This window comes from Sturnus vulgaris, chromosome 1, assembly GCF_052056855.1.
Source record: "Sturnus vulgaris isolate bStuVul1 chromosome 1, bStuVul1.hap1, whole genome shotgun sequence".
Lineage (NCBI taxonomy): Eukaryota > Metazoa > Chordata > Aves > Passeriformes > Sturnidae > Sturnus > Sturnus vulgaris.
Window position 1 is genome coordinate 84,918,487 of NC_142243.1, and position 13,107 is coordinate 84,931,593.

General features: G+C 40.9%; 1 protein-coding gene across 5 annotated transcripts in view; it reads left to right on the top strand.

The window, feature by feature from the left end:
* Positions 1-13,107, top strand: part of CTNND2 (catenin delta 2) — a 630,539-nt gene that overhangs the window by 360,985 nt on the left and 256,447 nt on the right. For 3 of the 5 annotated variants that reach the window (XM_088170959.1, XM_088170931.1, XM_088170938.1), the window contains exon 7: positions 30-597. In XM_088170959.1, the coding sequence (XP_088027085.1) occupies positions 30-597 (568 nt within the window). The remainder of the gene's footprint in view (positions 1-29; positions 598-13,107) is intronic. The other 2 variants (XM_088170943.1, XM_088170951.1) reach the window with 1 other exon arrangement.

Genomic DNA, 13,107 nt, shown 5'->3' on the forward strand with positions numbered 1-13,107 from the left:
GCTGACGCCTCTGCCTTTCCTTCCCGCAGCAGGGCCCGGGGGGCCGCGGCGCCCACCCGGGCGGCCCGGAGCCGCCGCCGCCGCCCGCCGCCCCGCAGCCGCGGGAGCCCTTCGCGCCCAGCCACGGCAGCGCCTTCCACCTGCCCGAGCCCCAGCACGCCGCCGCGCTCTACTACGCCAGCTCCACGCTGCCGGCGCAGCGGGTGAGCTCCCCGCTGCCCGCCCAGCCCGGCGGCTCCCCCACCAAGCTGCCGCGGGCCGGCTCCGCCGCCGAGGGCGCCGCCTACGCCACCGCGCAGCGCCTCTCCTCCCCGAAGCAGTCCCCCAGCCGCCTGGCCAAGTCCTACAGCACCAGCTCGCCCATCAACATCGTCGTCTCCTCGGCGGGACTGTCGCCGTCCCCCATCCGAGTGACCTCCCCGCCCACCGTCCAGTCTAACATTTCCTCCTCTCCTATCCACCAGTTAAGCTCCACCATCGGCACTTACGCCACCCTGTCGCCTACCAAGCGGCTGGTTCACGCTGCCGATCAGTACAGCAAGCACTCCCAGGAGCTGTACGCCACCGCCACCCTGCAGAGACCCGGCTCCCTCGCAGGTAAAACCGCGGCCGGCAGCGCCTCGGGTCCGCGCCCGCGGAGGGAGGCGGCGAGGGGCGAGCGACGGCGGGAGGCGGGGGCGCAGGGCCGCTGGCCGAGGGAGGGAGCGGGGGGCGTTTGACAGGAGAACGGTACTTGGGGGAATTGCGGGTGGGTTTCAGCCCGGGTCGTGCCCGGAGAGGCTGCCTGCCGCTGCTTGAGCAAAGTACCTGAGTTCTCCCGGCTCGTCCCGCCTTCCCGGCGCCGGGCAGGTGTGCGTGCTGCCAGGGGCTGCGGGGCTCGCCGCGCTCCCTACTGTGACCCGCGGTGCGGGTGGGGGCTTTGTTACTATGGCGAATCTCTTCTCCGCCGTGATCAGAACCTCTGAGCCTTTTGCAGAGAATCTCTCTTCCCCGGATTTACAGGCGGCTCAGGCGTACCTGACAAGTTTGGGGTTACTTGCAGGAACTCGCGGTGTAGCGAGTCGTGCCGAGTAAGAGGTAGCGGTGATTTGGCTCCGAGTGCTCTTTGGGGAACAGGCTGTTACAGCTGATTTCACGTCTCTGTAAACGCAGACTTTGAGCACATCCTAGAAGTGAGATACTGGTGCGCTGTTCTCTAAACCATCTCTGCTAAACTGAGCATCCTTCAAGGGTGGGTTTTTTGTGTTCTCAAAATTTCCAGTTTCATTGCTATAGTAACAGCTGCTATGCTCTTATGTTCTCTTGTGTGACATAAATAGATTTGAAGATAAATAGGATACATGAAGAAGTTTGGCTGAGTTTATCAGTCAGGTACACAAGTTTCTTACTGGAGTGAAGACCTCACCCTCTTTCTCCTCTCACCCACCTCTCCTCCCCCACTCCAGCTGTTGTCGGCATCCTATATAATTCCAGTGTGTCTAAACACACAGATGGAATTAACTAATAGTAAAACACAGTTTTGATCTATCTCCTTGTAAGAAGTATTTGCTGAATTTTTTTCCTATTTAAAGGGCAGCGGTTTTTGAGCTTTATATCTTCATATATATATATATATATATGTATGTAACACCACATTTTAATTTCAAAATGAGTAAAGTGACAATATCATTAAATGAAGGTAAAATTCAAGATCTCGGGATGCTTATATCAAGCCTGTTGTCAAATACTGGCTCTCAGAATACTAAGTGGTTTATTTAGCGATTATATTAACACAAATTCTTCCTGCTGTAGTCCAACATACTCTTGACCACAAGGATTAAATGCTGCCTTTGTACAATGGAAATTTAGAATTGCAACAGACTTTGTACTTTAGGGAGTTTTCTAGGTTCATCCTATAGAAAGAGTTTGAGTCTAAAAAGGCGTGGATGGAATTGTCAGCGTCAAAGGGAAAAAAAATCGATTTTAAACTTATGTACTTGTGGCTATGAGCTATTAGTATTTCCCTGATTTTTCTTACCTTTGTTCTGGGATAGAAGTCTTTGCTTTGGGAAGTTTCTAACAGTACTTTTTCCTGTTTATGGACTGTTAGCTTTGCAATTTGTGTTGTATTGAGGGTTTGATTTTGATTATTTTTAAGAAGGCATCTTTATAGCATTGCAGCATCAAATCTGTGATGGTAGCTTAGTCCAAAACTTCTTTATGTAGGGGTTAAGGTGCAGCATAATGACTATGAAGTGCTCCAGAAGCTGTTAGTCCTGAGCTAGATCCAAGTTGAAATGTGAATGTAGGGGCCTTCTTGGCCAATAATGCTTCTACAGAAATTCCTAATAGAATTTTCTCCTTTGTTTTGAACAAAAGTTAAGGAACTGACATTCATTTTGTTGAATTGCTTTTAAATGAAAGCTTTTGATAAGACTTCTGCATCTTGCATAACCTGCATCTTTTTAAAGCCTACTGCAGGGCGTTGCCTGATTTACTGATTTATGGCTTTGATGAAAGAAAAAGCCTATAGATGATACATGCATGTAGGAAATGGCTGGTGGATTTTCCTATGGGAGGGAAGTAGTGACTGACCATTTGAATTTGCTGTTGAGTTTGTAAAAATTGATAAAGCAACACTAACTTTGCAAAGTGTTGGGCTGATCAGAATAAATATAACAATCTACTGGGTCACTCATCTCTTAGGGATTTGGTTTTAAGATATGCAAAAACCCTCGTTGTTTTCTTTTAGAAAAATCGTGAAACTTGAATAAGTATTAGGTGGCAGACCTGGAGAGAGAGAGAGTATTGCTACTTGAAAGACTCAGTGTAAGCAACAGTATGTTAGTAAATACCTTTTCTTTTTTTTTTCCCCCACAGTGGTGACATGCCTTTCAAGTAGTCCTTGAAAGGAGCTCTGTCACATGATCCATTCTTTTGCAAAGGTTTCCAATTGTGTGCTTCTACCCCTTATTTTCCACTGCCATTCTTATGCATGTTCCTTCTGGCCTCCCTGCCATCCCGGAGTTACACATTTGCTAGCAGTGTTAAGTGCCTGACTAATCTTCTAGACTTTCACTGGATTCACTGAAGCCAATGGACTACTTCCAGGCTTAAAATTAGCATATGCTTTAGAGTTAGCCAGGATCAGATGTTACAGATACTACTAAGGCAATCTTAATTTCTTCTTTTTTTTTTGTAAGTATTTTTGCTCAGAATAGGTTTGGAATTTGAGCTCTAAGTATATTATATTTTTGCAGGAGTTTTTCAATCATTGTGTCAGAAATCAAACCCCCTGAGAAGGAGAGCAAGCAATTGTATTTTGAAAAGCTGATGTTCAATAAGTAGTGGCTTTGCTTCTTGTTCAAAACATCCAAAGATGAGTTGAAGTTTTTTGGGGATTTTGAGAGAGAGGGAGAGAGAGGAGGAGGAAGAATGGAGAACAGTTGTCACATTGCACTGATTGATGGTTTGCCTGCTGTGATTAATGTGAAGTTGCATTGGTATGTATGTGTCATCAGAGGGATGATGTTATACTAAGTCATCTTTTTTTATAACTGGAAATAAAAAAATAAGTATTTGTAGTAATTACTAGAAACAAAAATAATGCATTTGTTTTAATTATTTTTGCATGATACTAGAAATTTGTCCTAGAGCTATCTAGTTATGAATACTACTGGATTTCAGTGTGCTAAACAAGCCAAACTGCATCAGTGCCAGGCTTAGATACTTAAAAGAGAAGTCATTCAGATAAGATCAATTTTTTTAAAAAAATCAAGCACAAAGTTACACAGATGGCCCAAAACATAACCTGTGTGGGACTTAACTGAGGAGATGACATTATTTATATTAATTTCCTGTAAATTCGATTATGAAACAACTTGAAATTATAAAAATGGCAATTCTTAGACTTCATCCTGAATTTCAAATGAGACATGCAACAGCGTGCAATGACTCAGTTTTAACCGAGTAACCTTAGAAACGTCTTCAGAAATGGCTTTTAGTCTAGTTATATTTGAACTGCTGCCACTGCCAAGTGTGTGTGTATGGGTGTGTGTGTACATGTGTATATAGTGGCTCTGGTGAGTGTACATTTGCTGTGTTTATTCTTAGTCTAGCTGCTTCATTGCTATGATCTGCAATTACAGTTTTAGAAGTAGTTTTCTGTTCTGCACTGCTCCAAAGCATATTCGACCGGCTGTTCAAGCAGCGGTCCAAATCCAGAAAGTACAGTTTGTAAATACCTTCTTGCAGCTTCCACACCTGGACTGAGCTTCGGAGTGCTGCTGGGAGCCAAACTCACCAAAGCAGCCCATTTTGTGTGGAAGGAGGAGGGTGTAGGCCAGCAGGCAGCAGAAACACGGGAAAACTCTTTCAGGAGGCAGGTCATGGCACAGGTGTCCACTCTTCATGCTCTTCTGAAGCATCTCCTGCTGGGCAGAATGAGACAGACAGTACTAGAGTACTGAGTTTATTCAGGAGCAAAGGGAAAGGAGGCAGTCAAAGCATGTTGTTCAGGTAGTTTGGGCCTTGTTATGTGGCTGGGAGCAGCCCCAATGTTACAAAGCCAATCCTACCTCTTCATCCAGGTTTAGGGAAGACTAGGGACATGTGAAGCAATGGAAAGTAGTTTTATTTATTGCCTTATTACGAAAAACTGAAATGATAATAATCCTGCTTGAAGACTGCACCATGTTTCATAAGCTGTACTAAAAGATTAAGAAATGAGTGTTGGTGTGAATCACTTGATATAATGTTAGATGGAAAGAATATTACACAGCTATCTTTCATGTAGTGGTGACACATTCCACTGAAACAAGAGCTGAAGCATCCCTCTAGACAGCCCCGCTACCAGTGTTGAAAACTTCAGTGCTCAGCCCGATGTTTACAATCTTCTTTTGAGTCCCTGTAAAATCAAAACGGGAAAGAATCTTTCCTTTCTGAGTAGGATTGTTGGTATGCAAGTGTAGTACTAACATTAGAATAACACCATTTTATCAAAATGTGGCATGGGTTAATACATAAAATATGCTTTGTACTCTTTAATGAGCAAAGAGTTCTAAGTTTATCAGGGTCTTAATTGGTTCCTTCTGCTTCTTCATATGTTTTTTTCATATGTTTTGCCTCAGTCATCTCTCTTTGCGGAGGACCTTCCTTTACCCTTTCTCCTTCTGTAAGCTTATCACTATATATGACATGTTGAACCTTGGTTTCTTTTTGGGGTTTGTGGCAGAACTTCTATTTGATGGCGAGTGTTGACATGTTAGAGCATGTCAGTGTGCAATCACAGGGGCACAGAACAGCTTAAGCAACTTTGTATGAGATAACTGATGTATATTACCACTAGCATGGATTGATGATTCCTTTCGATTGCATGAAGATATTGGATCATCTGTATATCACTAGTTCATTGCCATCTTTGAAAAAATTATCTTGTGAAGTGTTAGTGGTCTCCAGTAAACCACACTGTGTACTTGTATTTGTGCAAGAAGAGCTGCATTACTGTTAACTTACAGCCAAAGTGAGTCTAAATCACCCCAGAATTAAATCCCCACCTGAGACACAGGGCTGAGCTAATAAAATAGTCTAGGTGTGATGTGCCATTGTACTTTTTTGGACAGGTAAGGAAGAAAAATATTTGGATTTTTTTTTTTTTTGGCTTTATGATAAGCTCTTGGACCATCTGTATGATTGATCAGAACAGAAAGGACACTTAGTTGTTTCCTGTAACTATTCTGTATTTTTACAGAATCTCGTGAGCATCTCTTTTATAGGGAGACCCAAATTGCTTCATTAATTTTAACCAAAGTAGTTTTCCATAGATTTTTTCTAAGTTTTTTTTCTTTGTTTTTTATTAGCTGGAAAATTCCTTTATCTGCTGCCAGAGCCTTTACACATGAGAACACTGTTAATGATCTTTTGTTCTGGGACAGACACTGCAATCTTAGGGGTTTTTTTCTCCTTCTACTCTTGTTTGTTTTGAGACTCTTTCAGATAAGAAAACAAAGTGGACGTTTTGAGTAATATCCAGCAATATTTCAGATATTAATCAGAACATAGACTTTGGTGTCTTTCTGATACAAAATTACTTGTTTCCACATTACAACCTGGAGGTTAGATATGCTGGTGTTGGTTTGGAGTTGATACAAATACACAACTCAGTGTTCACTTTGCTTTTCTTTCTTTGCTTTTCTTCTTGTCACTTATTCTACCTATTTCTTTAGCAGTAGTTACGTTTCTAATTGTTACAACTGGAACCTTTACAGTAGTGCTCAATTCAAGCTTGGAAAAGGTATCCACAATGGACAGTGTACAGCAAGAAAGCAGAAGGAATAAGGTGGATGACTTTGAAAGATGTTATTATTGCCATGATTCTTATTCCTGTATCTTTCAGATTTAGATTACATGAAATTAATTTTCTCATAGGAGAGGAATAACTGACAAGAGCCAAATACAGAAGCCTCATGCACATCTTTGAGCTAATGAACTTGATGTTGGCTCCCATTATGAGCAAACACAAGAAATATGTCTAAACTTGGGTCCTGTCCTTTCACTGATCACCACCTTTCCCTTTGCTTCCCAGTCTTGATAAGGGACATTGTTTGACTGATCCTCCTAATGATCTTTCAGAGGGATGTTAAATCAAATAATATTGCAGTCTAACAAGCTTTGGGCAAAGAGCACCAGTGTGCAGCACTGCTGAAAATGGGTCCAACTTGTATAAAGCAGCAAATCTTTTAAGCAAATGACTGGGAAACTGAGTGGCAGTGGCTGTTTCTGGGATTTTAGGTGAATGTAATATCAGATACGCTTCTGGGGACTACTGAGGCCTGTTCTGTTGCTTGGTAACCACACATGTGGTTTCTGGCCTCTGGTCCTGAACTTTAGCAGTGTACCTAAGAAGGGCAGGATTCAATTTTAAGCATGCAAGTCACTAGAAGAAATTTCTTAAGCATCAGAGCAGATTTTGAAATGTCTCTGCTTATATACCTGCTGACCAGGAGCACAAGAAGGAGGTAAAGTTGACAAAAAGTTAACAGAGAAGAGTCCGTGTCCTTAGCAGAAGAATGGTTTAACCAAGGAGCTGGAATTTTCCAATTTTTCTTGGCTACTGAAATCCAATGGAAGGTATGAAGTCAAAGAACAGTGTTTTGGGAACCTGACTTTATGGAACTTAGGTTAGAACAGTGGAAATACATTAACCTATGCTTGCCTTGTTTACATTGATCTGCATTCTGTTTAGTATAAGATTGCAGGAAGAGATTAGGGCCTCACAAATGATTATACATCCAAACTTTTGGGTCTTAAGGGTGTGCTAGTGAGGCTAAGTCTCATCCTTGCCTACTACTACCCATTTTTGCCTTCAGGTCTCAGTGGTGTCCTCATGTACCTCTTGTCCTCTTCAGTTGCCCACAGTGTGATTCTGTGCCATAGGTGCTTGGCCTCAAACTCACTTCTTGAGAGCAGAAGAGAATGCTATTGTATGGGATAGGGAGTATAAGCAAAGGCAAGGCCCCCTTCTATCAAATTTCTGACACTCAGGCTTTTGGCATCAGTGAAAATATTTATTTGTGCTGTATAGTCTAAAATGGGACAACTGTGTTTGTCTTGCTTGTGCACTGGGCAAGAAGGCACATGTGAAAGCTGCAGCTTCCTCAGTCTCAAACTCTGTTGCAAGGCGTTATCCAGTAGCCTGGAAATGTTTTTTGCAAAAGTATTAATAAAAAATGACAGAAATCTTATGTTCATCGTGGTCTTTGGGTATTTGAGGGAGGTGAGAACAAGCCCTTCATTTTTACTGTGGTGGAAAACATCATCCTTTTCAGTTGCTGTGGCATAGAAACTGTTAGGAGTAGATGGAGTAGCTGAGATTTAGAAAGTCAGTGTGCATCTCATCAGTAACATAAGCATTCATTTGTTGACATATCTAATGGATTTTTGGTTGTTGTGTGCACACACTCTCTTTAAAGCAGTGCAGGTGCCTCTGATCAAAAGTAATTAATTATGGCAGAAAGAAGATGGCAAAATGGCAGTTGAGGAAGGCCCCCTTTATTTAAGGCCAGAGCTTGGGTGGAGAGGTTGTCCATGTCTGCCTGTGCCACATGCAGAGTGCTCATAGGTGAAACACATTACGTGTCAGTAGTAGCAGCTGCCAGAAGCTACACAGGGCCAAGTTGGCTCTACAAGCAATCATGGGAGATAAATGAAGCAATTTTTCAGTAATCACAGGGTCAAATTTGAAGATCACATAGATGTGGACCCAGAAAAGAATACCTTTTGGTATAAAAGTGATATTGGAGAGGACAGAGAGAGATTGTGTAATGATAATGAATTAATGTAACTGTACATTATTGCAAGTGGTTAGTAGCAAAAGCCACAATTTAATATGCTGAAATGAGAAGGACCAAGTAATGACTAATCTTACAATTATAAGTCATGGTATATGAAACTGCCAGTTGGATCGCATAGATTTTTAAGAAATACATCAAATTGCAACTTACATTGTATTAGTGAAGATGTTTCAACCTCGTGTCAGGGGGTTTAAGCTAATCTTTAAGGTCCCTTCCAACCCAAACCATTCTATGATGCTGTAATAGAGAAATACTATATTAGTTTGAATACAAGTGATTTGAAATCTCATGTAATGCTCACTTTACTGAGGAAATTTTTGCGTATGCTTTTCTATATTTACTTCCTTCATAGTATATGTCTGTCTTGCCTTATGGCCCCTTGTCCTCTGTGTACAATCCAGGTGCAAAGCATCCCTTTTATCAGCTAGCCAGCTGTGCTGCTCTGGGGCAGTAAAAGCTTTTGATCATCGGGCTAAAGCTGTCCCTGGGTTTAAAGAGTGTTGCCTGAGAGGAAACCAAGGGTGGAGAAGAAGCTGTGACCCTCTGATACTGGGGCAGATTTCCTGTCACTGGAGAGCAAAATGACACCTTTCCATGAGGTCTTTCCCCCACTCCATAACTTTCCTGAGCATCCTGGTTCAGTGGGAATGCATGTTTACATTTTATCACCAAAAGGTGTCATGAGCTCTTCAAAGTCCTGGGAGCATGGTTTGTAAAAGAGGGTGAGTTGAATTCTTTCAGATATTTGTGGGGGAAAAGAAGGTGGAGGGGAACAAGATGACAGCCGTTTGTGTATTTGGGGCTAATATACCTTAGAGAAAGGGAGAACTGAGTGAAAGAAAAATTACAGATCTCCTAATCGCAGTGCTCTTTGGACGTTACAACAAAAACTGATAGAAAGGACAATATAAGATATAAAGGTAATGAATGGTTAATGGATAATTTGCAACATGAGTTCTCCAAAACCAGATTGTGCTGGAATGGCCTGCTTACTGACCTTTTCTTAGATGATATTTGATGTCTTTCTATTTCCTGTCAGGGCTCTGAACTTGGATTTTCTGTAGTGCCACTTGGGAAATGTTTAGTTAGGCTGGAGAAGATGGATATTCTTGCAGGAGTAGTTGGGCAGGGACCTGGGTAAAGGAACATTTTCAGTTTGTCATTTTGAAGATTGAAGTAATCGAAAGGAAGGGTAGTCCTAATAAAGTGCCAAAAGGAGAACTCTTTTGGCTGTTTGAAAAATACTTTTTCATTTTATTATCTTGGCACAAAACCATGAAATAAGCCAAGGAAACTTCTTGATAGTGGAATATTAGGAGGCATTTTCTGAAAAGAGGAAGATAAATCCTGTGTAGAAAGGGTTTTGTTCCTGGGAGGGAAAGAACAGAACTGAAGCTGAGGTGATAATACACTTAATAGCTAGTTACATGTTCAGCATCTTTGGCTGAAGAGTAGGAGAATACCTGTGTGATCTCGTTGAGTACAGCATATCTCAACCACCTGTACTAGGAACCTAATAGAATATTCCACGGGCTAACATGGCCTCATATAACAAGCAAAACTGGGAATTTTACACAGAGTTAGGGCTTCATCTGGAGAACTGTACACAGCTGTAGGCAAGAGATACTTTCTAGCCTTCATCTCTTCTGAACTGTCCTACATGGATTATCAAAACAAAAAGAAACTTGTTATACACAGACCTGACATGGTGTGTTTCCTTCATTTCTTAACAGAAGAGAGGCTGCTAGATTACATAGCTTCACATAGTAAAGAGAGGTATTTTGTTAAGAGTGATGAATCCTCGTAAGAATAATTAATTTGATAAAGGACTTACTTTCTTTGAAAAAAGACGGGATTAGTTGAGTCCCAGGCATCTTTTAGGATAGTTCATCCCTGCCCATGGTGACAGGTGTTTGGAACTAGATGATTTTTAAGGTTCCTTCCAACCCAAGTCTTCTTTCTATATTTCTTTAATTCATCTGACCAAGGAGGGAGTGAGAGCTAAAAGTACCTTCTGAGTGTCTTTTCACCATCAGCCTTTGATTTTAGGGCTTTGGCTAACCAACCATTATATGTTTGACAGGAGCATCTTTGTCAGGTAGGACTCCTCCATTTTCCCTCAAGAGATTTGAACCTGATAGCCCTAGAGAATACAGTGACTCCCCAGCCATGATTGCACTTTTTCTGGTCTCTGACCAAACTTGAAAGTTTTCAAGGTTTATTCGTAGAAATTTTGTATTTCTTTCTGTCTGAGGTTGTAGTTTCTGTGTAGCTCATGTCATGCTTGTCTCTGTTGCATTGTGGGGTGCCTTTGGCAAGAATCAGCTGATGTTGAACATAGCTTAGCATCTCCTCCAAAGTGATGTAATTTGTGTTCTGACATGCTTAAGATCCTATCTTGTGAATCCATGAATTCAAGAATTAAATGTCTTAGCTGAAAAACTCTTTTTCTCTGAAGTTTATCGAGGTTGTGATTGCTTTTTTCAGTCTGCAGTAGATTTTGGACTGCTTTTGTAAAATCAGGCAAAACTTGATGCACATGTCTTTAGCCAGCCATATGCCATGGAAGTATTGGCTTCACAGGCAGGGCAACCATTTGACATGCAAATAGTTTCAATTTGCATTTATGAATAACCAGTAACTAATTGTGTGACACTTCAGAATGCCTCAAGTGCTTGTCACCTTTGGACTACAGGAATCTCAGTCTTCTAATTGAAATTACTGTTGAAAGTGTTAAAGCCATTCTTGAAGCTGAACACTTCCAGTAGTTTATTGCAAACTGCTTTGAACACATTTCATACTTTCCTTATCTTAGATCTCTTTTCCTTTTGCCAGCGACCTCCTTTCACCATTTGTCTTCTGCAGCATTTGTCATGGCCATTTTATTTTAGCCTGGACTCTCTGCTGGAGTGACAGCACTCTTTCAGCCTAAGGTCCTTTTCTGGCTGTGCTTTTCAGAAATAATCTGAATTTGTGAAGTTAATTGCAAACTCTGTTTTGCTGTGTTTGTTTTTTTTCTCTCTCTTTTACTTTTTTCTTACAGTAAGTTTTTGCTAAAAAGAGTCTGTAGCCATCCATTTCCTTCTTTGCTTGTTGCTTATCACAGAAGGTTTTACGTAAGGTATTTCTCTCAGTTTTTGCAGGTTGGATACTAAATGCATGCTATTGAGTGATTGCTATACTAGTAAGAGTAATGAATTAAGAGAAATTTATTTTACGGGATATAATGATTATTTCAGCATAAATTTTAAATCCTTGAGCTACTCATGCCATGGTGTTAACAGTATTCTTTTTCTTTGTCTCTACATTCAGCATTTCTTTTATTTAGAGCATCCCAGTTAGAATTGCTTTAGATTATCACAATTTTAGTGATAGGAGATTATTTTAAGTTTTCTAGAAGAGGTCTCAATAGGTACATAATGGAAACAACCTAAAACCAACTTGAATAATGGTACAATAATCTTTTGAGCATAATTGTAAAAGTGGATAATTGTTGGTCTAAAGTTCTTCACAGGCATAATTAAATTCTTTAGTTAGATTGTATCCAAATTGATTACGTATACATTTAATAAAACATCCATGTTTTAACTCCCATATTTTAAATACAATGAGTCTCAAATGGATAGTAAAACTTGAGGAGTAATAGAGTGTGTCACGGAATATCCAGAGATATCTTTTCTTTCTTGGATTTGGCATTGAGAAAAAGACAAAGATAATGAACTCAATTTTTTTGTCCTGGAATGTCACATACTTATACCTCATGTCTTGGTGAAGTCTAGAAGCCAGGGACTGCAAGTAAATATTCACTGAGGAGGAGAAAGAATGTTAAACACTTTCTCCTCCCAAAGCTATCAAAGATGACCTCACATGGAGGAACAAATACGATCAATGCTTTTCTATATTCTCTTAATGAAAGGCAAGTTTGAGTACAAAGAGTTTTTGTTTGAGTTACAAATAACAATTTCCAAAAATTAGTATTGTTCACACCTCTAGTAATGTGCAACCTTCTTGTAAAAGGAATTACAAAAGATAAGTTGCCAACACTTTTCTGTGAGCAAACACTAGATGAAGTGTCTGAGATTTCAGCTGTGTCTGTCAGAAACTGGAACACAGGTTTTCAAAACAAGAATATTCATAATAAGTTAATACTTGTTAAAAGGTGCATTGTGATCCAGATTCATTAGAAATATGTTTGCCTTTTCCCTATCAGTAGGAAAACCACCTCTTGAAACTGTGAACTTCTAGGAACGCCAGTACAATTAGATAAAGAATTCAGGTTGCTCAGCAAAAGCCAGTTGAGGAATACTGTAGTTGGGTAGACTTGACACTTCATTACCCAATTAAGTTTTGTTTTCTGGTGTTACCTTTCCCACAGTGTTGCACAGTGACTGTTTTTTTTCATTTGGGAACCACTGGTCCAAGCACCTTCCTTAACAAATTCTCTGTGAAAATCTTGAGATTTTCACTTCTGGTTGGATTTAAGCTATAGATATTCTTTCTGTTCTCTATGCAGGGAACAGTTGATGTGGAAAGGTTTTCCCCTTCCCCCTGCACCAGAGCTGCTGTGAAAACTTGCTCCGTTTTAAGGTTGACTGAGCTGATGCTCGGTTTGGGGGAAGGATTTGGAACTGCTGGGTTTTTTAGCTGCAGTGCTTTTCCACAGTGTTAAACACGATCAGAAAGTTAAATTTTCACCAGCAGGCATTAGTGCAATAGTGCCTGATTTGTTTTGCTGGAGGCAGCAGTGCTTCTTAGCAAATTACTCATGCTACTAGAA